Here is a 27,181-nt window from a genome sequence, read left to right on the forward strand (position 1 = left end):
GGTATATCTGGTGAACATGGATGCAAAAATCCTCAACAAAATGTTAGCAAACTAAATCCAGCAATACATTTGAAAAATCGTTCGTGATCAAGTGGAATTTTTTTCCTGGGACAGGAGGGTGGTTCAGGATTCACAAATCAATCAGCATGATAGGTCATATCAATAAGAGAAAGGATAAAAACCGTATGATCATTTCAATAGATGCAGGAAAAACATGTGACTAAGTACAGCATCTATTCATGAGGAGAACCGTCAACAAAGTAAGTTTAGAGGGAACGCACTTCAACAGAATAAAAGCCATACATGAAAAACGCACAGCTAACGTCATACTCAATTGTGAAAAACCAAGCCCTTTCCCCCCCTAAGATCAGGAAAAAGATAAGGGTGCCTACTCTCACCACTTTTATTCAACATAGTCCTGGAAATCCTAGCCACAGCACTGAGACATGGAAAAGAAAAGGCATCTAAACTGGTAAGGAAGAATTGAAACTTTGACTGTTTGCCAGTGACGTAATACTATGTGCAGAAAACCCTAGGGGCACCTGGGTGGCTCAGTCGGTTAAGTGGCCAGCTTTGACTCAGGTCATGATCTCCTGGTTCATGATTTCGAGCCCTGCATTCAAGTTCGGGCTCCATGCTGACAGCTCAGAGCCTGGAGCCTGCTTCAGATTCTGTGCCTCCCTCCTTCTCTCTGCCCCTTCCCCATTTGCACACTGTATCTCTCTCTCAAAAATAAAAAAATAAAAAAATAATTAAATAATAAAATGAATCTTTAAAAAAATACATAAAGAAAAACCTGATGGTTAACAGAGGGGAGGTGGATGCAGGGATGAGTAAAATAGGTGAAAAGATTAAGAGTATACTTACTGTGGTGAGCACTGAACAATGTATAGAATTGTTGAATCACTATATTGAAAAAATATTCCCTTCCTCTAGAACCCCTTTCCGTACCAGAGTCTGTATTATGGCTCCTCGAGTGAAGCAGAACCAATAGAATATATATAGAGAGAGATTTATTTTAAGGAATTAGCTTAAATTCCTTAAGCTTAAGTGATTGTGGCTATCAAGTTCAAAATCCACAGGGCAAAACAGCAGACTAGAAATTCAGATAAGAGGTGGTGTTGTAATCTTGAAGCCAAACTCCATGAAATCAGTCTTTGCTCTGAGGCCTTCAACTGATTGGATGAGGCCCACCCACATTATGGAGGGTAGTTTACTCAGAATCTACTGATTTACATGTTAATCATATCTCAAAAGGACCTTCACAGTGACATTTAGGCTGTTTGACCAAACAACTAGGCACTATAGTGGGGGTGGGGAGAAGAGGGTTTCCCACACAGCAACCAAGCAATTCTCAGATACCAGCAGGATATTCCAAGGATTCAACTCAATTCTGTTACTGTCTATAAGGAAATAGCATCAAATTCTGTAGGTTAAGGGCTCAGTCCTACAAGACTATTCCCTCACACCTCCATTCACATGCCAGTAGTAGGTCCAGGTTGTTACCTGTTCTGAACTATAAATCACAAGTTCCCATGACCTCCTCCTTGTATTCAGTTAATTTGTTAGAGCAGCTCACAGAACTCAGAAACATTTTACTTACTAGATCACTGGTGTATTATAACTCAGAAACAGCTAGGTGAAAGTGATCTATAGGGCAAGATGTGAAGGAAGGGGTGAGAAGCTTCTGCAACCGAATCAACATGAGTTTATTCCTTGGTGAGTCACAGATAGAAACTACACCACATAAGTTGTTGCGCAAAGGAAACTTTATTTGCAACAAATAAGGTGATCACAGGGAATAACTTCCAAAGCCGTGACTCTCCAAAATGCGTTCCTTTTATTTAGGGTTAGGATGAATATTTAGATAGAGAAGCCTTGTCATATGTAGAGACGGGTATAAGGTCACATATATGCCTGAAGGAAACATGTCTGTACATACATTGTATGTTACGTAAATGAGGCTTGGCTTCTCCTTGGGTGGAGATTTTAGTTTTATAATTAGGTAACAATAGTTGCTGGTCATTCTTGAGGTTACTCCATGGTCCATGTGCGCAGGTGCTAGTCTGTTACAAGAGGAAGTTACACTCAAATGGCTTGGGTGGTCTGGGCTGGTTGGAGGTCTATCAGGGCACTTACCATTGCTTGAGGGGTGGTTTCAGTTTCCATTTGAGTTAGGAGATAAGCTAGAAAGGAGAGCTTAAGGAAAAAATGCTAGACAGAGGTCAAAGAGTAGGAGCCAGTGGGCAGGTCTTAGGGTCTATCTGGTGACACTTCCCTTCCCTCCCCTCTCAGAGCATGCCATTCTCCCCAGATCCCCACGTGTTCACCAACCCAGAAGCTCTTTGGACCCTGCCTTGGGTTTTTATAGAGCCTTCATAATTCCTGCAGTTGATTAAATCATTGTCCATTGGTGTTCCATTCGGCTTCCAGAAGTGGGGAGGGAGACTAAAAGTTCAGCCTTCTGGCAGCCAGCCCCCTTCCTTAGGTAGGATCCAAAAGTCACGTTATTAACATAACCAGAAACACTTTTAACACTTAGGAATTTTGAAGGGTTTGGGCAACTCTGAGTTAGGAGCTTGTGGATGAAGACCATACATATTTTTCTTATAGATCACAACATCACACTAGCCTAGTTGATAAATGAAATTAACGCATAAATGATGTTAAATTAAGTTACAATGCATGTCTTCAATTTGTAGCAGATTTTATGTTCTTGTTTCTTTAACTGTTGCTTTTGCTTTCTCTGTTTAATTTGTTCTTTTTTCCCTCTTCTTAACCCTTTCTACTTTTGTTTTATTTTCTCAGCTTAATACCTTTTCTTAAAGGTTTTAATTCTTGCTATCATAGTTTTAATTTTCCAAGAGCTTTTTTTTTCATGTATTACTATTCTTTAATGACATACTCGCTTCCTATCAATATACAGGTATGTTTCTGTGTATATGTATTTTTTTCTGTTCCCTGAATTGCCATTTCTTTCAATGTTTTTCCCATTTGTTTATTTAGCCTCTCAAGAGATTTTTGTCAAGTTTTTGGTGTTCCCTAACTTTATTTTGATTTTTAGAGTAAAGTCTGTGATCGGGAAGTCTGTGTGCACGGATTAGACTTCCTGTCCCCTGTAAAGAGATGATGTGGGCATAGTCTTTCTATGGGCCATTTCATTTTCATCAGAGAGAAGTCTGTACCTCTGGTTATAGCGTTGGGTGGGAGGTCAGTGAGGAGGGTCCTCAACATTTATTATTTTTGGTTCCACTTAATTACCACTGTTCTCTAATAATACTTCAACTCTGCCCTTACCTGAAACTGTTGATGCCAGGGCCTGTCTAGTTCACCTTTTCCTAAATAGTAAACCTATGCTCAGAGGGGTGGTTGATGGTAGCAAATGATAAAAGGGACCGCGTGTTGAAACTAGCTTTTAAAACCTTCCAGCTGCTCTCTTTTCAGTCTTACTCAGCATCCCCTCTTTCAGAGGCACCTTGTGACTCTGATTCCTGTTTCTTTCTGAAGTGGCTAAGTGTGTGTGTGTTAACTTATGATTTGTTTCCCAGCCTTCTAGTGTAAGTTTAAACTCTATTTGATGTGAAAGTCTTTATCACTATCCTGGTTCAGGTCTTCTAAAATTTTGTTGAAATGAAATCATAGGGCTGTTGTCTCCTTTTGTGTTCCTTTAACTTTGTGGTTCTTAGTCATTTTTAGTTCTTCTCTGTCATTTTAGTGACATTTTAGAAGGAAGCAGACCAAAAAAATATATTCAATCTGCTGTTTAACTAGAAGTCCCCTGCACACTATTTAAAACTTAAAACTGGAGTTAATTCTAATATTCCTTTTATTCCGTCTCTATGTTAATTACATTCATCCCACTAAGTCTGTTTCTGTTGTTTTGTTTCTTGCATCCTCGAATGTGAAGAGTGAAAGAGTGAACTCTTATGTTTATGTTGGAGACAATCTTAGGGATCATCTCTAATCCTTCATTTTATAGATGAGAAAATGGAGACTCATAGTTATGTCTTTTGCTTTAGAACACATTGCCCCGAATTGGTGTCTTAAAGAATAGTTTATTATCCCGTGTTGTTTTCCAGTTGGCTGGATGCTTCTGCTGTTCTCCTGGGCTAGTCGGGCAGCTGCGGTCAGAGAACAGCTGAAAGGGCCTGACGAGGCAAGATGGCCACACTGGCGTGTGAAGCAGTCGGTGCTGGCTGTGGGCCAGCAGCATGGTTTTCCTCCTCATGGTCTCTCATCCTCCACTGGGCAAGTTCTTAATAATATGGCAGCCTCTGGGCAGCTTTACAGAAGGGCAGACCTCACTTGCAAAAGTGCCTGTCAGACCTCTGCTTGTGTCAAATTTGCATCTTCTATATCATCACCAAAACTCTCTTTATATTCACTTGTTTTGGACCTTTCTGTATCACTAAAAATCTTGCACTGTGCCATAAGACCAAGTGATTACAAAATTGCTTGGTGGACATAGTATTAAAAAAGAGATTCTGTGAGAAGGAGAATTATATGATGCCAGCATTTCCTTGAAAATGTTACTTGATAGCTCATGCATCCTTTCCTATAGGTGTAGGCAAAACCATGGTGTTTAACCACTGTATTTGTTTTCAAACAAATTATGACAAGTTGAGAGCAACACCCATTTATCATCTCTTAGTTTCTCTCTGTCAGGAGTCTGGACACAGCTTAGCTATGTCCTCTACTGAGTGTCTCACAAGTCTTGAAATTAAAGAGGAGGTGACCAATAGGTAGTTGGTTATAAAAGTCTTAACTTTTAGATACTAATTGAACTCTGGGAATGGATGAGATTGTGTAGGTGTTTTCAGTGAGAAGAGAAGCAGGCCAGTAAACACCACCATTTCAAGTAAGGTATGGAGAGCCCAGATGAGACTGAGAAGGATGAAAAGTCCAAGAAGGAAAAAAAGTGGTGGAAGTGAAGAAAAGACAAAGAGTGTTAATTTTTAGAAGGGGGTAGGGGCGCCTGGGTAGCTCAGGCAGTTAAGGGTCTGACTCTTTGACTTCGATCTCAGGGTCTTGAGATCAGGCCCTTCTTTCAGCTCTGCACTGAGCATGGAGCCTACTTGGGATTCTCTCGCTCTCCCTCTCTCTCTGCCCCTCCCCGACTTGTGTGGTCTCTCTCTCTCTCTCTCTCAAAATAAAAAGCATTAAAAAACTCATTTAGAGGGGCGCCTGGGTGGCGCAGTCGGTTAAGCGTCCGACTTCAGCCAGGTCACGATCTCGCGGTCCGTGAGTTCGAGCCCCGCGTCAGGCTCTGGGCTGATGGCTCGGAGCCTGGGGCCTGTTTCCGATTCTGTGTCTCCCTCTCTCTCTGCCCCTCCCCCGTTCATGCTCTGTCTCTCTCTGTCCCAAAAATAAATAAAAAACGTTGAAAAAAAAAATTAAAAAAAAAAAACAAACTCATTTAGAAGAAGGTAGCTGGAAGGGTAGTGGCAAGTGCTACTGAAAGATTGCCCATGATTAAAAACAAAGTATCCATTAGCTTTAGCTTGAGGGGTCTGTGGATTAGCTATATTCCATTACAGTTTTCTTTGTAAGTCTTCTTTTAAAATCCTATTTTATTTTATACACTTAAAACCAATAATCCTGAGGCATATATGTTTTACCACATCCCCAGAGGAGTCCATGGCACACAAAGGTAAGAGCCCCTCTCAGCATTGTTGGCCTTGGCAAAAGCAATTTTAAAGGAACGGTAACATCACAACCAAAGTGATATTATATAGAGGTGTATATTACTTATTATACAAAGACGATGATGCATAGTGCAATGATAAAGTGCGTGCAGAGGACAGAAGTGAGTTCAGGGTTTCTTTAGTGTAAGAGCATCATGGCTGAAGAGCACAGTCTTCAAAATCAGACAACCTGAACTTGAACTCTGCTTTGTTGGGAATTTACCACGTGACTTTGGGGAGTTTTCTTAACTTTTCCATGTCTCCGTTTCCTTGTCTGGAAAATTAAGAAAGTATGTAAGAAGTACTTAATGGAGTATTTTGAGAATTCATTGTGAGATGATATACATGAACTACTTAGAACAGTGGCAGCCACATGATAATATTCCTTATTATTGGTCATTAATTAGATTGGCCCAAGTGCTAGATCCATTTTTAGGTGACTTTGTGTAGTGCTGCATTTTCATTGTGTATTGATTTGTAGTTTAATTATTAAAAGGCAACCCTTTTATTGTGCGTGGACAGTGCCTCCCTGTTAAAGCACCACCATCGGCTCTCATTCACTATACTGAGTACATATTAAAACCCCGAGGGGGGGTGCCTGGGTGGCTCAGTCCGTTGAGCGCCTGACTTTGGCTCAGGTCATGATCTCGCAGTCCGTGAGTTCGCACTCCATATCGGGCTCGGTGCTGACAGCTCGGAGCCTGGAGCCTGCTTCTGATTCTGTGTCTTCCTCTCTCTCTGCCCCTCCCCCACTCATGCTCTGTCTCTCTCTCTCACTCTCAAAAATGAATAAATGTTAAAAAAAAAATTTTTTTTTTAAACCCAAGGAAGGTGACTACTTACGATGGATACAGGCAAGAGTAGATTACAGAGAATGAATGTAGAATAAGGTGAGATGCTAGGATTAAGCTGTGGCATTTAAATCTAAAGGACAGTTGGAGGAGGAGGAGAAGCTACCAGGAAAGACTGGGGATAGGAAACTAGGAAAGTAGGAAAAAGACCAAGAAAGTGTGATACCATGAAAACCAACTGTCAGAAGATAAGATGGGAACTGAAAAATGTCAATTAGACTTAACTACATGGAAGACATTGGAAACTGTAACAATAGCAGTTTCAGTAGAATAACAGGGGCAGATGCCGAATAATCCATGATGCCTTTCTTCCTTACCTCTACATCTTACCCTGCTCAAGGTCTGCTCATTTTGTGCCTCCCCCTACCCCATTCCCACTTCAACCTATCAACCTTTTTCCATTAGCATTTTTAATTAAAGTCCTTATTAAAATTAAATATACAATTGCATCCCAGCCGATCTCCTTAAATTGCAACTCTCAAACCACGTTTCTTTATGAATCCATTGTGTGCCAGATTGGTCTCCATTCAGGTCATGTAGCTCTTAACTCTGTAACCTTCAGAGATTCTCTATTACCTGTCTAACATACCTGTCTAACTACAGATTTCTTAGGCTTGGATCCAGAGCCTCTACAATGTAGATGAATTATACTTTCTCAGCTTTATTGCTCACAGTGTTCCTTAGGTGGAGCAAATTTCTCCCTGTAATATTTCTGTGCCCCCATAACTCTGAGCTTTTCTGTTTCTGCAGCACTGTTGTGCTTTTTTCCTTTTCTTATCCTCAGCATCAATGTTACACCCATACTTTAGTATAACTTTCTTTACATGCCCCAGATACTCTGCTGCACTACATTTTACCATCAAAATATGAAAGAGTACTTAGGAGAGAATGGATTGAAAGACTGAACAAAGCAAAATCGTTCTATGGTTAATTTTTTTAAATAGATTTTACCATATGAAACTACTTCTGGAACAGAGAAACCAGTGAATAAGCCAAATGTTGGGAATAGCTAAAAATAACATTTTCTAAAAGTTGAAAATGATCATTTTATGTGGACCTTGCTAAATCTGGATCATAGCACTTTAATCAACCATGGTAATGGCAATTCCCAGTTGTAGGTAAGTAGCCCAGACTCCTTCCTCTGAACTTTGGGCTCACTGATTTTTTTCACTTTGCGGACATTTCAAATTTAATTTATCCAAAATGGAACATATATTCTCCCTACTGTCTCCTCAAAACAGTAAAAGACACCTGATCTTTTTCTGTGAATACTTTCACCATCTATTCAGTTGTCCAGGTCATAAATCTAGAAACTAAATCCATGATACCTCTCTCTATCCCCGTCTATCCTTAGAGGCCTGTCTCCTCTAAGTGTTTTTGCAGATCTCCAATTCTTTCCATCTCCAATGCTATTACTCTTTTTCAAGCTATTATTTGTTGCCTAGTGTATTGCAGTAGACTTTTAGCTAGGTCTCCTGGAATTCACTCTTAGCCCAACATAAGTCGTTCTCTAGCTTGCAACCAGAATGAACAAAAAAACTACAAATCTCATCATTTCACATTCGAACTTAAAATCTTCCACTGCCTTTCTGTGGCTATTAGGATAAAATCCAAAATCCTCCAAGGACCTTTTTTTTATTACTATTATTTTTTATTTTACAGAGAGAGCATGTGAGTAGGGGAGAGGGGCAGAGGGAGAGAGAGAGAATCCCAAGCAGCCTCCACACTGAGCATGGGCATCTCATGACATATCACTGAGCATCTCATGACATTTGCACGTGCTCCTCCTTCCCACTTCCCCTCTATCACGTAGTTAGCACTTACTCATCCTTTAGAGTCCAGGCAGATCTATTCAGACTTAAATGTTAAATTTTGAGCTATGGAGACTGTCCAGTTAATGAACACTAGTTTTCAGAGCTACAGTTTCAAGGAGAATGTATCCTTTCACTTTCTCAAACCTCTGTCTAAGCAAAGTTTCTTAATATTTTTAAGAGGCAGAACTAACTCACCTGATGACTGTACTTTGAAAATTAATAGCTTAGTTTGGGATTCTAGCATTTTTGACCTAATTTTTGTTTGTTTGTTTGTTTGTTTGTTTGTTTGTTTTTTTAAGAGATAGCACAAGCTAGGGAGAGGGCCAGGGGAAGAGAGAGGAGAATCTTAAGCAGGTTCCACTCTCAGCACAAAGCCTGACATGGGGCTCCATCCCACGACCTGGGGATCATGACCTAAGCAGAAATAAAGAGTCGGATGCTCAAGTGACTGAGCCATCCAGGCGCCCCCTAAAATTTTAATATCTGTATAAACTTTATAAATGCTCATTAGTATTTTTTATCCTTTATTTTCTTTCTCTCAGTGCTGCATGGGCTGATAACTGCCCTGGAATAGGTAAAAAAATAAAACCATAGATGTAATAAGCAGTGAAGAACATGACTAGAACAAGAAAGTAAAATCTAATTTAAGGGGCATCTGGGTGGCTCAGTTGGTTGAGCATCCAACTCTTGATTTCAGCTCAGGTCATGATCTCATGGTTTGTGGGATCAAGCCCTCCATGGGGCTATGCGCTGACAGCACAGAGCCTGCTTGGGATTTTCTCTTTTTCTCTCTGCCCTTCCCCCACTCAAAATAAATAAACGTTTGGGTTTTTTGTTTGTTTGGTTGTTTGTTTGTTTTAAAGAAAAATCTAACTATTAACACATATATACACACAAACATTGCATTGATTTAAATGAGTGAACCAGGGGTGCCTGGGTGACTCAGTCGGTTAAGTGTCTGACTTCAGTTCAGGTCATGATCTCATCGTTCATGAATTCAAGCCCCACATTGGGCTCTGTGCTGACAGCTCAGAACCTGGTAGCCTGCTTCGGATTCTGAGTCTCCCTCTCTCTCTATCCCTCCCCCATTTGCGCTCGCTCGCTCTCAAAAATAAGTAAACATTAAAAGAAGAGATATATAATCATTTAATTTCTTAATTGAAGCTTGAAAATCTTTCAGCTTTGTTTTGGTATTTAATCAAACAATTCCCTCTATTCCTCTATTTTGAAACAAATGCCATGTGCAGTTTTAGATTAAAAATTCACTTTCATGGAATAATTCAGTAGAAAGAGTATAGACTTTGGACTTAGATGTACCTGAGTTCAAATTCCAGCTCCACAGCTTAATTTTTGAGTCTGGGAAAATTAGTTACTTGCTTTCCCCATCTATAAAAACAAGAATAAAAATTACTTGGCAGAGTATAAGGTTAAATTTGAAAAAATTATACTGTCAGGTACTTAATGCTTGTCAAATATTTAACTTTGTTAGTTTTCCAGGAAAAAAAAAAAAGTAAATATTTAAAAAGAAATGAGAAAACCTTGACTGTGCTTTCTTCCCAGCTTACCATCCAACCATTCCCTGTTTCACCCCCCAATCAGTATTAGCTTTGTAATCTTGAACAAGTCAAGATTTAATTCTCTAAGCTTCAGTTAGAAAAATAGGGCAACCTGAAGGAGAACCAGATCATATTGGGATAGCCCTTCTGACTAGAAGTGTTTTATCATGATGAAGTGGCTATCATCTTTTGGAATTTGATGAGTTAGTTTACTTGAAAGAATTATCTGTTGCTATAGGATTGAGATAAATCACTGTTACATTTCATCTTTTGCTACCTAGAAGAATTAGAAGAAACATTCCTGCCAGTAGTATGATTTCGTCTCAGTTCATAGTATCAACCATTTTTCTTTTGTCCTTTCTTCCTCTTTCAAGAATGTGGTTGTATCTTAGGCTACTGTGGGTTTTTTTCCTTCTTTCTTATTATATGTCAAGAAGCCTCTTCAAAGTCAACTGCTATTATAAGAAACAGCTAGAAATTGTCTTTGAAGTACTACACAAAAGAAACTTGGTTCTTTTCTATCTGGTCATGATTGTTCATCCATATGTGTGGGTTATCCTTTGGTTGTCAGTTTCCACTCTGGAAACCTGACAATGCCTTTTGTTTAGGGGTTTTTTGAGGTTAAATTCACCCAACAAAATTAACCATTTTAAAGCACACAGTTTAGTGACATTTAGTACATTATAATGTTGTGCAACGTCATCTCTATCAAATTCCAGATATTTTCATCCCTACCAAACAAGACCCCATACCCATTAAAAATAGTCATTCCCCAGGGAGCCTGGGCGGCTCAGTGGGTTAAGCATCGCCTTCAGCTCAGGTCATGATTTCAGAGTTAGTGAGTTTGAGCCCCACATTGGGCTCTGTGCTGACAGCTCAGAGTCTGGAGCCTGCTTCGGATTCTTTGTTTCCCTCTCTCTCTGCCCCTCCTATGCTCACACTCTGTCTCTCCCTTTCTCTCAAAAATAAATAAACGTTAAGAAATTTTTTAAAATAATAGTCATTCCCCAACACCCCTCTCCCTAGCCTCTTACAAAGGTTAATCTGCTTTTACCTCACTACCTTAAAACATTAATCTGAATTTACCTATTCTGAATATTTCGTGTAAGTGGAATCACACAATATTCGACTTTCATGTCTCCTGTTGTACAGCATAATATTTTCATTGTTCATCCGTGTTGTAGCAGGTGTTAGTATGTGTTAGTATTTCAAGAGTAATATGCTGTTGTATGGATATACTTCCTTTTCTTTATCCATTCAGTCAGTGTTTGATGGTCATTTCAATTGCTTCTGCATTTTGGCTGTTTTGAATTGTACAGAAATGAACATTCATGTACAAGTATTTGTTTGGTTTTCAATTTGGGGGGACTGTACCTAGGAGTGGCATTGCTGGGTCATATGGTAGTTTTGTTTGTTTTTGAGGAACTGCCACCTGCTTTCCACAGTGGCTGCACCATTTTGCATTCCCCCCAACAATGTACAAGAGTTGCAGTCTCTCCACATCCCTCCAACATCTGTTTTTTCTGGGAGCTTTTTGTTGTTGTTTTGTTTTTAATTTTTTTTAATGTTTGTTTTTTGAGAGGGAGAGAGTGCGAGCAGGGGAAGGGCAGAGAGAGAGGGAGACACAGATTGCAAAGCAGGCTTCAGGCTCTGAGCTGTCAGTACAGAGTCCAGCGTGGGGCTCGGACCCACAAACCGTGAGATCATGACTTGAGCTGAAGTCGGACGCTTACCTGACTGAGCCACCCAGGTGCCTCTGGGTTGTTTTCTTTTTAAGTTATTATTAAAGCTATCCTAGTGAATGTGAAGTGGTAATATAATATCACTGTGGTTTTTATTTGCATCTCATAAATGACTTATATTGAACATCTGTGTGTGTGTGTGTGTGTGTTGCCATTTGTATATTTTCTTTGGAGAAATGTCTATTAAAGTCCTTTGCCCATTTTTTTAGTTGGTGGTTTGTCTTTTTGTTCAAGTGAGAGATCTTCCTATATTCTGAATACTAGGCTCTTACCAGAATTAATACCTGTACATACTTTTCTCCCATTCTATAGGTTTTCTTCTAAGATTTTTTAGTGTTAGCTCTTATATTTAGGTCTTTGATCCATTTTGAGTTAATTTTTATATATGGTATAAGGTAAGGGTTCAACTTCATTCTTTGCATGTGGATATCTAGTTGTCTCAGCTCTCTTTGTTGATGAGACTGCTCTTTCCCCATTACTGGTCTCAGCAAACTTGAAAATCAGTTGACCATAGATGTATGGGTTCATATTGAGACTCTCAAGTTAGTTTCGTTGGTCATTCTGTCTGTCCTTTTGCCAGTGCCACACAGTGGCACTGATGGATTACTGCAGCTTTGTAATAAGTTATAAGACTGGGAGGAACAAAGTGAGTCCTGTAACTCTGTTCCTTTTCAAGATTGTTTTGGATAATCTAGATCCCCTACATTTTCATACGAATTTTAGGATCAAGTTGTCAATTTCTACAAAAAAGGAAGCTGGGATTTTGATAAGGATTATATTTAATCCATAGATCAATTTGGGGACTATTAACATCTTAGCTATATTTATGTTCAAGTATTTTATTGTTTTTAATTGGATTGTAAGTGGAATTGTTTCCTTATTCCCCTTTTTGGATTACTCATTGCTGGTATATTTAAAACAAGTAATTGTTGTGTGTTGATGTGTATTCTACAACTTGGCTAAATTTGTTACCTGTAGTAGTTGTTTTGCAGAATCTATAGAATTTTTTCAGAAATAAGGTCATTTCATCCACAAATAGAGTTTTACTTCTTTCTTTGCAGTTTGGTGCCTTTTTCCCCCACCTTGGCTAACCACTCTGGCTAGAACTGTCCGTACAACTTAGAAAATAAATGGAGAAAGAGGGCAGCCTTATCTTGTTCTGATCTTAGGGAGAGTTTTTAGTCTTTTGCATTGAGTATGTTAGCTCTGGGGCTTTGATAAATGCCCTCTATCAGGTTGAAGTTTCATTCTGTTTCTAGTTTGCTGTGTGTTCTTACCATGAAAGTGCTGAATTTTGTCAAATGCTTTTCTACATCATTTGAGATGATTGTGTGGGGTTTTTTTCCCCTTCATTCTCTTTAATGTGGTATAGTACACTAATTGATTTTCATATATTGAACCACCCTCATAATCCTGGGATACATACCATTTGATCTTAGTGTTAACATGCTTCATAGTCTTCATGTGCTGCTGCTGACTTTGGTTTGCAAGGGATATTGGTCTATAATTTTCCTATGGTGTCTTTGTCTTTGGTGTCAGAGTAATGATGGCCTTACAGAATGAATTGAGAAGTGTTCCCTCCTCTTTTACTCTTTTGGAATAGTTTGGGAAGGATAGTGTTAATTCTTTAAATGATTAGTAGAATCCATCAGTGAAACCATCTGCTCCTGGCCTTTTTTTTTTTTTTTTCCCCCCATTGGGAAGTTTTTGATTACTAACTTTTTGTCTTCACTTGTGTGTTAAGATTTTCTGTTTCTTCTTGAGTTAGTTTTAGTATATGTGTATCTAGATGTTTGTTTATTTCATGTAGTTTATCTAATTTGTTTATATGTAGTTATTAATTGTGTTCTCATAATCCTTTTTATTTCTGTAAGGTCAGAAATAATGTCCACTTTAATTTCCAATTTTAGTAATATGAGTCTTTTTTTCTTAGTCTAACTAAAGGTTTGTCAATTTCTTTGATCTTTTCAAAGAGCCAACTTCTAGTTCCATTGGTTTTTCTCTATCGGTTTCTATTTTCTTATTTATCTCTGCTCTAATCTTTATTTCCTTCCTTCTGCTAGCTTTGGCTTCTTTTTTCCCCTTTTCCTTTAAGGTGTAGTTAGATTATTGATTAGACATGTGGGGGTTTTTTTCTATTTTAATGTAGACATTTATATCTAAATTTCCCTCCATGCACTGCTTTTGCTGCAGCCCATAAGTTACACTATGTTGTGTTTTCATTTTCACTCTTTAAGTATTTTCTAATTTCCTTTGTGATTTCTTCTTTAACCTTTTTGTTTGAAGAGTGTGTTGTTTCCACATATGTCTGAGTTTTCTAGTTTTTTTTCTGATACTGATTTCTAGTTTCATTCCATTGTGATCAGAAAACATTCTTTCTATGATGTCAGTCTTTTAAAATTTCTTGAGACTTGTTTTTGGACTAACATATGGTCTACCCTGGAAAATCTTCTGTGTGTACTTGAGAAGACTGTATATTCTGTTTTTGTGTGAAGGATTTTTTATATGTCTGTTAGGTCTAATTATTTTTTTTTATAGTGTTGCTTAAGTCCTCTGTTTCCTAATTGAACTTCTGACTACTCTATCCATTACTGAAAGTAAGATATTGAAGTCTCTATCTTATTTTAGTACTGGCTAGTTCTCCCTTTAATTCTGTCATTTTTTACTTCATATGTTGGGTGTGTATAGGTTTATAATCATTATATCTTCTTGATTGACCCTTTTATTAATACACAGTGGGTATTCTTTGTCTCGTAACGGTTTTTGACTTGAAGTCTAGTTTGTCTCCTATTAGTAGAGCCACTTGCTATGGGTTGAATTGTTTCCTCCCAAAAGATGTTGAGTACCTGTGAATGTAATGTATTTGGAAATAGGATCTTTGCAGATAAATAGGTCTTTTGTGGTAATTTGTTATGGGAGCCCTAGAAAACAAATAACAGAGTTTGATACTGGAAGTGTGGGGTGTTGCTGTAGCAGAATATCTTAAAATGTAGACGTGGTTTTGGTTAATGGGTAGTAGCTGGGGAAATTCTGAGGCAGTTAATCAAAAAAGCAGCCTGTATTGCCTTAAAGAAGTTGGGAGAAATAGAGAAGTTAAAGGCAATCTGAGGAAGCCTTAGAAAAAAAATGATGAACATATTAATAATGGGCAGTGGGAGAGAAGTGATCCTTGTTATAAAGTGGCAGATAATTTAGCTGAATTATGTTCTGTTGGGTAGAATGTAGAACTTCTAAGTGAGGAACTTGTATATTTAGCTGAGAAGATTTCCAAGCAAAGTGTGGAAAGTGCAGTCTGGTTTCTTCTTACTGCTCCATACTAAAAAGTGAGAGGAAAGAGATAAATTAAGGAATGAACTATTAAGCAAAAAGAAACCAGTACTTGGAATCTTTCTATATTGTGTGCCTATTAACACAGGTTTTTAATTATTGTTTTATACACTTTTAAGTAGGGGGAAAATGAGGAGTTATAAACCAAAAATATAATAATACTGTTTTATATTTATTTATGTAATTACGGTGTTTTTATTTCCTCATATGGCTGTGAATTATTTCCTAGTGTCCTTTCATTTCAGCCTGGAAGACACCCTATGTAGCATTTCTTGTAGGGCACATCTATTAGCTACAAACTTCGCTTTTGTTTATATGAGAACATCTCCATTTTGAAAGGATAGTTTGCCACATATAGAATTCTTGCTTGACATTATCACTTTAAATATGGTATCTCTCTGCCTTCTGGTCTCCATGGTTTCTGGTGAGAAATAGGCTATTAATGTTATTGAGCATTTCTTATACCTGATGAGTCACTCCTCTTAACACTGTTTTGTTTTCGGGAGTCTCTCTTTGTCTTTTGGCTTTTGACAGTTTGATTGTAATGTGTCTTGGCGTGGATCTCTTGAGTTGTTGACCTTAAAAGTCAAACAGCCAAGGGGTGCCTGGGTGGCCCAGTTAGTTAAGCGTCTGACTCTTGGTGTTTGGCTCGGGTCATGATCTCACAGTTCATGAGTTCAAGCCCCGCATCAGGCTCCGTGCTGATAGTGCAGAGCCTGTCAGAGAGATTCTCTCTCTCCCCCTCTCTCTAAATAAATAAATAAACTTAAAAAAAAAAAAAAAACAACTATAACATTCAACTGTTTTACCAGGAAAATGGGTTTACTCAGGAATAGCAGAGGATTTACAATTCTGGACAAGCAAGCAATAATAAGTGATAGGCAAGTCCTTCAAACAAAGGAGAGGAACTTCTGGGCAGGGGTGGAGGTGGGGGCTGGGGGGCCAGAGTCCAATGGAGTAAACTGGGAGTTTGAAGTATAATAGCTTTTCATTGGCTGAGTTGTGACTGTCTCATTGGCTGGGCTGTTGCCAGGCAAGGAAAAATCTTCCTCCTGCTAGGTAGTAGACTAGGCTTCTTTCTGTTGGGAATGCTTGGTACATCTCTTTCTCTTGGGTCTGCAAAGGGTTGCAACAGAGTGGTATGGCTTGGGTCAGCCAGCTCCACTGTAAATGTTTCCTTTATTCAGTTCCACAGAATTTGTCCTACTTGGAGTTCATGGAATGTCTGTTTGTGTACGTTCATGTTTTACTAATTTTGAGAAACTGATGGCTTTTATTTCTTCAAATATTCTTTCTGCTCCACTTTCTCCTCTCTTTCTAGGACTCTCGTGTGTATGCTTAAGTCAGTATGCTTAATGGTCCCATGGGTATCTTAGGAGGCTCTGTTTACTTTTCTTTCTGTTCTTTGAATTGGATACTCTTATTTGACCTTACAGTTTGCTGATTCATCTTTCCTCAGATCCGTTTAATGAAATCCCCTAGTGAGTTTTTCATTTCAGTTGTTACACTTTCAGCTACAGAATTTGATTTTTTTTTTAGAATTACTACTTCTTTATCGGCATTCTTTATTTGTTGACATACTATTCTCCTGATTGTTGTTAGTTATTTGTCAATGGTTTAAACCCTTTAGCTTTTTGACCATATTTTTAAACACTGTATTCTTTGTCTTGTCATCTCTAAAGGCTGTTTCCTTTAGCTTATGTTCAATAAGTAATTTGATCAAGATTTCCTTAAATGTCTTGTATAACTCATCTGTTTTTGTTTTTTGGTTTTTTTTTTAATTTAGTGTTCACGTGTTTGCTGTAATATGTTTATTTTCCAGAGTTTGTACAAAGTTGATTCTGGCAGTGTGTGTGTGTTTCTGATGAGGTACATTTTTGCTAACAGTACTCTGATAATGTTTCTTTTCTTTCTTAAAGACTAGAGTTTAGGGGGAATGGGGTGGTATTCCACAAACCAGGCTATTATGCTTTATTTATAAGAATAAACAATTCTCTGGTGGATAAGAGGAATAGCATGAGAAGATGTGGCCATACAATCCTTCATACTGAAGAAAAAAAGCTTTACAGGAAGTGGAATGGGTTTAAAGTCCAAGTTAGTGTCATTGGGTTGAGTAAATATATATATATATTTATTTACTTTTTTTTTTTTTTTTTTGAGAAAGAACAGCAAGTAGGGGAGGGTCAGAGAGAGAGGGAAAGAGAGAATCCCAAGCAGGCTTTACACTCAGCACAGAGCCCAACACAGCACTCAAACTGTGAGATCATGACCTGAGCCAACATCGAGAGTCAGACATTTAACCAAATGAGCCACCCAGGCACCCCTCCATTATTCTCATAATACTTTATGGAGGATGTTGAATTGTTTTCTTTGAAGAAATTGATGTATCTTAAAAGCACTCATGACCTAGATGGAGAAGTCTCGAGACATGATTTTTATATCTGGGTCTGCTTATCTAGCTTTGTGATTTTAAACAAGTTGTCTTTGACCTTCCAGTTACTTATGGATAAAACTCATTGGATTGTAGATAGTTGAAGATATTTTAAAATCTAACCCTTTTTTATTATTATTTCATATTTTGATACTTAAAATAGTTCAGATATGAGAAGAGTGAGAAAGGCAATAATGAGTGGGAAGGAAAACTGAAAGGAAATGCATTTCTGATATAAAAATTATGTCAGGTTTTTAGGAGTTCCCACTGCTATTCTCTACAATTCAAACTAATTTTACTCCATTTCCTCAATATATTCTCATAAAATTTTCAGAGTATGTTAAAGCTGAAATAGCCTCCAGTCACCACCTTGTTCCACAGTGGAGGAAATTATATTTTTCATATCTTAAAAAACATGTTAGATATAGTTTTGTGTCTTACATTTTGCTTAATTTCTATTTAACAGTATTTTTACCAATAATTCCATGTCATTCTTTACAGATACCTCTATATAATATCCCATCTTAGTAATAAGCCATAGTTCATTTGAATATTCTCTTACTCAGTATGGGTCATCATCTTGAAGGGATGGGTCATTTCCATTCTTTAGCTGTTATAAATATGCTACAGTGAATGTCCGCTGCCAGTTTATTTTCCTAGGTAGGTACTTAGAATTACTGGACATATTTTTGTACCTTCTCTGGAAGTGACCAGTATTTACCAATTTCTTGTATGTCCTTCCAGAAGTGCTATTATCATATATAAGATATATATCTTGCATGTATATTTATTTCTATATAAAAAACAAATGTATACCTATATAATACTTCGATATTACATGAATGTGGGGTTTTTTTGCATAATGAAGTGTCATGGAAGTATTTCCATGCAGTTGCCTACCGACTAGATGTATCATAATTCATATAACCAAGCCCCTCCTGCTGTTTTCTACTCTTTTACTACTAAAAACAGTGCTTTGATGACTATACACAAGTCATTTCATAAATGTGATTGCAATTCTGTAGGATAAATTCCTAGTTGAAATTAATGTGAAAGGATGTGCATTTATAATTTCAGTAGATCCTGCCAAAGTGTCCTTCATAGAGATTTGCCAGTGCACATGCTGTCATCTGTGTTACTGTCTCCTGCAGCCTTGCCAATACTCTGTTGTCAAACATTTGGATCATTGCCAGTATGACGGGACCAATGGTACCACACTAATTGTTTTCATTTGAGTTTCTCCTGAGAGGATTGACCTGTTTGTGTGAAAGCCACATGTTTTTGCTGGCTTTTTTCTGTTGGGCTGTTAGACTTTGCTTTTAGTGGAATTTGCCATGCAGAAAATTTTTATGTTTACATAGTCCTAGGTATAACTGTTACTAAAATTTTGTGTTGTTCTTAGAAAGGCCTTTTCTATTATAAAGAATAGTCAAAATGTGCTCACTTTTAATATGCTAACATAGTAATAAGCTACTCTAGGGATGAAAGCCAGTTTCTAATACTAAGCTTTTTATTTGTTTTTTTTTATTGCTCAGGAGGGAATGGTCCTACATCACCTCATTCACCTTTAAAGCATGAAGAAAATCTAGGGTAACAGTAACATTGTGTGTATACCTGTACACAGCATCTCAGGAAAACCGAAGCAGAGCAACACTGGAGCTGGACTTTGTCATGATAGGCCCTGTAGATTTTTTTTTTTTTAATATTTGTTTATTTTTGTGAGAGAGAGCAAGTGCACATGGAGGACAGGGGCAGAGAGAGAGAGGGAGACAGAGAATCCCAAGCAGGCTCTGCACTGTCAGTGTAGATCCCGATGGAGGGCTCGAACTCATGAACTATGAGATCATGACCTGAGCTGAAATCAAGAGTCAGACACTTAACCAACTGAGCCACCCAGGTGTCCCATTGATGCTATAGATTAATTGAAATTCATGGTTTGGTTCTAAGAACTATTGAAAAGAGTCAAGGGACGGCATTTTTCTTATGGAATTTCTCTTTAGCAATTTCTTCCATCATTGTTTGGTTGTTAACACATCTAGACCTGTGATTCTTTCTTGTGCTTCTGTAAGAAGTTCCAGCCATCTTTCTGGGACCACTCACTTAATTTAGTTTCTTTTATCTTGGATATAAAGGCTAGAATTCTAGTTGAATTACTTTGGTATATTTTGCATACTTGTCTTAGTGTTCCATTTTTTTCTAGATATGATATAAGACTACTACTTTATGACATGAATTTTTTTTTCTTTTTAGAGTGATGACAATAAGGAGAAGTTTCATCTAATTTTCCTCTCGTGTTTCTCTTATTTCAGCAAAGATCTGAGGGGCTTTTCTCCTGAAAAAAAAAAATTACTTTCTTTTTTATTAACTGTATTTACAATAGTAGATATACTGAGATGGTTATTAGTTAACCATAAGTAATGGTATATATTCTCATCTAGATCCTAAGGAAGAGAAAGAGGAAGAAGGAGATTCTGCTCTCCCTCAAGAAGTTTCCATTGCTGCAACTAGGCCTAGCCGGGGCTGGCGCAGTAGTAGCAGGACATCAGTTTCTCGGCATCATGACACAGAGAACACCCGAAGCTCTAGGTCGAAGACTGGTTCATTGCAGCTCATCTGCAAGTCAGAACCAAATACAGATCAACTTGACTATGGTACAGTACAAGTAGAGTGTGCTGATCTAATAACCAGTTGCCTATTGATTTTAAATGTAATGTTGAACAACTGTCAAGGGTAGGTCTGATGATATAGGGCTCCTTTTAGACAATTTGCAGTTACTCTCCTTTTGTATAGTTCTTCCAGGCAGTAATTTGGTTTGAGTCTCTTGGCTGCAGAGACAAAATATCAATATCCGTAAAGTTCTGTTTTGCTTGCTTTCTCCAGATGGTGCAGAAGAACACCAGTCTCCAGGTGGCATTAGGTAAGAAATTTCATATGTCGTATTTAAACCCTTGGGGACATATAGCACATACAGAAGTTGTTTTCTACTTGAAAGAATGTGGAACTGTTAAAAAAAAATTAATTTCAGTTTTGGTATTTAGATGCCACTTTGTTCTTAATTAAAGCTTTAACCATGTAATCTTTACTTATCCAGTTTGGAAAGCGTGTCTTGAGTACCTTCTGTATTCTGGCTTATTTTATGCTAGCCACTAATGGGAAATGTAGATGTTTTGACTAACTAGGGTTTTTGAAATTTATATTCCATGATAAAGCCATGTGAATTATTTTTTTTTGGTTGATCTCCTTTGATAGAGCAGATCGTCAGATGACTACACACAGTATGATAAAGTCAGTTGTTCTTTAACTCTTAGTGCCGTTGAGCAGTCATCACTTTACCTTGATTTAATGAAGTAATGTATTTTTAGTTCTAATTATTATTGTGAGGATAAAGTAGCTAGATTGCATCCAGTTAGACCGTAAGGATGAAAATTCTAAATAACTTACTGTGACTTTCTGGTACCTCTAAATAAATTAGCAAATAAAATCCAGTCAGATATAATCCTTACAACTAGAATTTCTAATCTCTTTTTGCTTCTTTTTAGTAGTGATGAGGAAGAGGAGGAAGAAGAAGAAATGCTAATCAGTGAAGAGGAAATACCATTCAAAGACGACCCAAGAGACGAGACCTACAAACCCCACTTAGAAAGGCACGTCTCAGATTTTACTCCAGACATGTCGATGAAAAATAAGTTAGGAAAGCACTATTGTGTGCTTTTATTTTGCCTTGTTACTAAACTAATGGGTATGGACTTCATTTTAAATGAGCAATTATGTACTTTTGCAAATTGAACATGATCTTCTAACTCCTTCACACAGCCCTCTCTTCTACTTATATAGAACTTTATTTTGATCATATCCAAATTATTGGATGTCTGCATGTTTATCTTAAGATACCATAATTGTCTGAATACTTACAATTTTTTACTTTTGTCTTTCTGTTTATAACTATAGTGAATTTTGATTCTAGGGTATTGTTAGCCTAAGCGACTTTAAGTATGTATCATTACCATGCATGTGAGGAACAATTGACTGCAAATCATATTTCATGAGCTTAGGATCATAATTTTATAGTAAATCAATGATAATCACAGATTTTACCCCGTTGTCACAGGTCCCCTTGAAAAGATCATTTGCTGGATACCAGTGTTGAAATGCATTTGTGTTTTCAGGGAAACCCCAAAACCACGGAGAAAATCTGGGAAGGTGAAAGAAGAAAAAGAGAAGAAAGAAATTAAAGTGGAAGTGGAGGTAGAGGTGAAAGAAGAAGAGAATGAAATTAGAGAGGATGAGGAACCTCCTAGGAAGTGAGTAGGCAATTACTACTAAAAATGGAAACCTAACAGATTTTGAAGCCACTAGTGGAAAAAAAGGGTGGGAGTGTGAGGAGGGTTATTGACAGGTACATATTGCTGCCTCAAGCAGCTGACAGTTTCATTCGAGAGACTCAAAAGCTTGAAAAGTTTAAATTTAATTCAAATCAATACTTAAAGAGATCTAAATGAGTGGGTAAGATGGGAGCTATTGGGAGGCAGGGTAAGAGCAAAAAAAGTATGGCAAATGTGGAGCCTCAAAAGAAGGGCAAATTAAGTAAGGCAAATGATTTAAGAATCTTGACTTCCTGTCCAGCCATCATTGCCTGTTGCAGAAATAAGATTTTGTTTTTTTAAGTGTTTAGGCTTTTGGTTCTATATAAGGAGAGTAGAGTTTATATTCTCAGGGGTTTTAGCTAATGGACTCTTTCCATTGGACTTTTTAAATTGATTAAATTTAGGTGATAGACTTTTTACTGAAACAACTCTTCAAGTAGTAACCTTGAGGTTTATCCAAATCTTCCATGGTAATGTATAGTTTTAGAAAAGTATGTATTTGTGCAGATTTATTTAAGTGAAATTATTTTAGAATGACCTATTTGTTTGGCTTGTCAGATATGTCTTTGGTTCTGTCTATTATGGGATATCCTTTGTTTCTGCCACCTTCTCTTTGGTCTTGAGTACATGTCTTCAGCCATCCTTCACTCCAAGCTTCAATCTGGAATATGTGGATAGTTACTCTGTTCTTTAATTACAGGAGAGGAAGAAGGCGAAAAGATGACAAAAGTCCACGATTACCCAAACGGAGGTAAGTAATTTATACCCTTACTGTGTTCCTTATTCCTGATGGTAAGCACTTTACTCACATAATTACTCACAATTACCTTGCAGGAATGGCTGTTTGAAAATTTCTCAAATGCAACTTTATTAATGTCCTTGATGCAAAGTTACTGTGTTTTTATTTCCATTGCAGGGTCTTAAAAAATCTTAATGCTTCTTTACCTTTTGGGGAGTTCTAATTTATTTTGTCCATTTTTTTTTTAAACTCTTTATCAAACATTTGGCCGTTTCTGGTTGTTCCTAACATAAATTCTGTGCAAGCTGTATACTAGTAAAGAGATTTTAATTCTTTGTGCTGTAAAATTGCTGTCCCCTATAGTGCACTGAATTAAGTCACTGCGCAGAGTGCCTCTTTTCTGTTTGCTAACATATCTCCTACATACTGATCATAGAAAAAAGCCTCCAATCCAGTATGTCCGTTGTGAGATGGAAGGATGTGGAACCGTTCTTGCTCACCCTCGCTATTTGCAGGTCAGTAAGTTGTTACATAAGGCAGCCTTTCAGGTTAGGTTCCATTACTAGTTCTCATATTTCATGAGATATTATAATTTGTGAACTTGTGCAGGCTTTATCATTGACATACAATGTCAAGAAAAGTGTCTAGGGGCGCCTGGATGACTCAGTTGGTTAAACGTCTGGCTTTAGCTCAGGTCGTGATCTCCTGGTTCGTGGGCTCAGACCCCATTGAGCCCTCTGCTGTCAGCACAGAGTGCACTTCAGGTCCTCCCCCTCCCCCTCCCCCACTCGTGCATGCTCTCGTTCTCTCAAAAATAAATAAACATTAAAAAAAAGAGAGAAAAATGTCTAAAAACATAGCACAAAAAAAGGATTTCCTTGAAATAGTCCGGTGTTTCCTATTATGGTGTAAATACTTCTGATAGATGATTTTACCAACACACCAGAGACACAGATGAACAGACTTTATTTTAATGTGTATTTTTAAAAATAAAATTAGCAACTTAAATCAGTGATTTCTTAAAATAAAATCTATTAATTAAAATAAATTTTTAGGGTTTTTTGTTTTTAGTAGAGTTTTAAAAATGAATTAAAGATTCAGCTTATATTTAGGTCTAGCAGAGGACATGAAAGTGAAATGTTTATTACTAAACCTTAAGAAATGCCTCTTTGGGGGCACCTGGGTAGTTCAGTCGGTTGAGTGTTCATCTCTTGATTTTGGCTCAGGTCATGATCTCACGGTTTGTGGGATCCAGTCCCATGTCGGGCTCTGCGCTGACAGTGCCAGCACGGAACCTGCTTGAGATTTCTCTCTCCTGCTCTCTCTGCCCCCTCCTGCTTGTGCACTTGTGCTCACACTCACTCTCACTCTGTCTCTCAAATAAATAAACATTGTAAAAAAAGGACAAATGGCCTGTTTGATTTTTAGTTTAGCAGCAAATATAATGCAAGAGAGACTAAGCCCTCACTTTCTGATTCTGGTTCTGTTATAGTAATGTTTGGTACTATTCTTTTGCTATAGGCCAGTTACTGCATTCAGCGTTCTATAATACATGATCTCTATATTCTCATGGTAATGCAATTGGTACTGTTAGGGCAGTAATTGTCTCCATTTTGCCAATGAGAACTGTAGCTTACAGTATTTAAGTACACTTCCTAAGGTCACACTGCTCATGAATGATGGACCCAGATTGGAATCCAGATCTGTTTCCATAGCCTATGTTCTTAACTATTTTATTACACTGCTCCCTCCCCCCATCCATATGCAGAGTATTTGGTTTTTCTTTAGCACTTTTGACTTAGTAAAGGAACAAGCTTTCAAGAAGCCTTAATTTTTATCCCTCTTTCTATTCTCTTACTGTTTTAGCACCACATTAAGTATCAGCATTTGCTGAAGAAGAAATATGTATGTCCTCATCCCTCCTGTGGGCGACTCTTCAGGCTCCAGAAGCAACTTCTACGACATGCCAAACATCATACAGGTACTTTTTTAAATAAAATGTTTTATCAAGTGTTAAGTGCATTCTACTTTTAAGTATGTAGATTGGTAATGATACTTTTTTCTAATGTAAATCTTAAAAAGTCTACAGTCAAGTGTGAGAGAAAGGTATGAAAATAAAATGTAATAAAACATAAATTTTATAAGAGATGAACAAACTAGGGCTTTTTCGCTTTTATCCTTTGACTTTTTTAAGAACTTTTATGACCAGGACAGTTTTTTTATTGAGCACATATTCTATATCACCTGTGGACTAGAAACTTTACATATGTTATTATCATCATTCAACATCACCAAGTTTGCTTATAATATCCTTGTTTTACAGCTGAGAAACCAGAGGCTTTGTACATTAACTTGGCCTTGGTGACATCACTAGTTTTTAACAGAACCAAGATTTTCTAACTCCCTTTCTGGTAGATACTTTGTAGTAGCTCTTATGGACTAGAAATGAGGAGTATGAAGAGAAAGCCTGGATGGTAAAGAGGCTTGCCTCTGGTTTATGCTAACTACTCACTAGCTCCTGGCAATTCTGGTGCTGTTGAAATTGTGAAGGCTAGCTATTACATTCCCATGAAATCTCCTGTAGGAGCTTTTCTTTTAAAAAGAGAAACCAAATGCCTTCGTAATACATAATATAGAATGGATTCAAGTTCCACTCATTTTTAGCCACTGACAATCTCAAAGCCATTCAGTTAATAGGAACAAATTAGGCTGGGTATTAGAGTTAATTGAGCAGGTGCCAGGCACTGGGTTATTACCTACTATCTTTTCAGTAGTTGTGGAGGGTACAACTAGGAATTCTAGTTGTCTCCTACATTTATACAGTATACAGTATGCTGTATATACTGTATACTGTATATACAGTATACAGTTATACTGATATATGTACCTTTCCATCTTTTACTGTATGTGTGACTTGGACAAGTTGCTTAACTTCTCGCCTTTCCTCATCTGAAAAATAGTGATAATAATGTCACAGATATCATGGAATTATTATAAGGATGAAATAAGATCACATCCATAGTGCTGTTTACTGCACAGGGCCTGGCACACAGACTTCTCAGAGCCCCAGGGTTTGAGCTCAGGTCTGACTCACTGCAAAGTCTGCAGTCTTCCCATGATACCATGCTGCTTCAGGGAGAATGTTGTCTCCACTCTATTCCTTGCTAGATGCTGCCATATCTCTGCTCCTTCTCCCTGTTAGTATGGTTTTATTCTCTACAAAAGTAGTTTCTGACAACCAGTTTAGGGTATTAGCTGTAAGTATCAAGTAACTACTATGACAAACTGACTCCTTTAGAAATTCACTCCATTCCAATTATTTGTATTTGGTTAATAAAATTTTATGATGTCATTGCAGTTTTTCTTTTTCCAAATTTGTATGTACAGACTCCCTTTGAAAATGTAATTTATTTGGGGCACCTGGATGGCTCAGTCGGTTAAGTGTTTGACTCTTGATTTCGGCTCAGGTCATGATCTTACGGTTTGTGGGATTGAGCTGTATGTGGGGCTTGTGCTGATGGTGTGGAGCCTGCTTGGAATTCTCTTACCATCTCTCTCTGCCCCTCCCCCACTCGTACATTTTCTCAATCAATCTCTCTCTCTCTCTCTCTCTCTCTCTCTCTCTCTCTCTCTCTTAAAATAAACATTGTTTAAAAATGTAATTTATTTAAGCAAGTGGATGCCCCACCCAGGTTTGCATGTTACAATGAAACTAGAAAGGTAGACAAGACCTGGGAGACAAACTGAAGAGTTGTCTCTGGGTTAAAAGTGCATTTTTAGACCTTGCCTATTCATCATGTAGAAAATAGCCCAACAGGAATCGATGTCACTTGAGCGAGTTACTTACAGAATCTCAGACCCTGCCTCAGACCCGCTCAACTAGCATCTGCATTTACTAACATCCCTAGATGATTCCCAAATATATTCCAGCTTGAGAAAAATTTGGCTCTTCTCCCACACTTGGCTTTAGAACTGTTTGGGATGGGGCATAGAATTAAATTGGATATTGTTTGCCTTTTAACTTATCCTTGTGTTTTCACTGTGACTATGTGTAGCAATTTTAAGAGAAAGGCCCAGAAAACATAGTGGTCATTTATTCAAGAGATACAGAGCATCTCCTTGTCCACTTCTCTCCAAAACCAAGTGATAAAGAAATAATTAAGTGCAGTGCTCCTTTGACCCATGATTTTACACCATGTTACCAAATTCATCAAAAATCCTGTGAAATTTGGGGGGATTGTGAAATGACAGAGGCGGGGGTTGAATGGTGCAGAAGATGTGGGGTAGGAGAATAAGGTAAAGAATACAGGTACTGTTTGCACATATATGATGACAGCAACTTGAACCTTTTTGAGAGAAATTTAAATTGTTTATCTTGGGTAACATTTTTTAAACCTGAAACAGAAGACATGATTACCACTTTAATTGTGGATCACTTTTCTTTTAGGAGATGCCAAATTCTGTTGTTATTGTTGATTTTGGTGTTTGAGTGCCAAATTCTTCATATGTAAGCATTCAGCTTCCACAGTCTGGAAAAACTGTTTTAAAGAATAAAATCCAGGGAAAATGTAGTTGTTTACTTACTAAGCAATTTATCCAAGATCTGGATTATTGGTAAGATTGAGATTAGGGTTCCAATTCTCCTATTTCCATTAGGTTGTTTTTGTTTTGCT

General features: G+C 37.6%; 1 protein-coding gene across 3 annotated transcripts in view; it reads left to right on the top strand.

Annotated features, from left to right (window-relative positions):
• ZFP91 (ZFP91 zinc finger protein, atypical E3 ubiquitin ligase) overlaps nucleotides 1-27,181 on the top strand; it is a 46,435-nt gene that overhangs the window by 14,546 nt on the left and 4,708 nt on the right. For 2 of the 3 annotated variants that reach the window (XM_058689073.1, XM_058689075.1), the window contains exons 3-9: nucleotides 19,844-20,056; nucleotides 20,286-20,322; nucleotides 20,945-21,049; nucleotides 21,572-21,706; nucleotides 22,470-22,520; nucleotides 22,945-23,023; nucleotides 24,375-24,489. In XM_058689073.1, coding sequence (XP_058545056.1) covers nucleotides 19,844-20,056; nucleotides 20,286-20,322; nucleotides 20,945-21,049; nucleotides 21,572-21,706; nucleotides 22,470-22,520; nucleotides 22,945-23,023; nucleotides 24,375-24,489 — 735 coding nt within the window. The remainder of the gene's footprint in view (nucleotides 1-19,843; nucleotides 20,057-20,285; nucleotides 20,323-20,944; nucleotides 21,050-21,571; nucleotides 21,707-22,469; nucleotides 22,521-22,944; nucleotides 23,024-24,374; nucleotides 24,490-27,181) is intronic. The other variant, XM_058689074.1, reaches the window with a different exon arrangement.

Source organism: Neofelis nebulosa, chromosome 10, assembly GCF_028018385.1.
Source record: "Neofelis nebulosa isolate mNeoNeb1 chromosome 10, mNeoNeb1.pri, whole genome shotgun sequence".
NCBI classification, from domain to species: domain Eukaryota; kingdom Metazoa; phylum Chordata; class Mammalia; order Carnivora; family Felidae; genus Neofelis; species Neofelis nebulosa.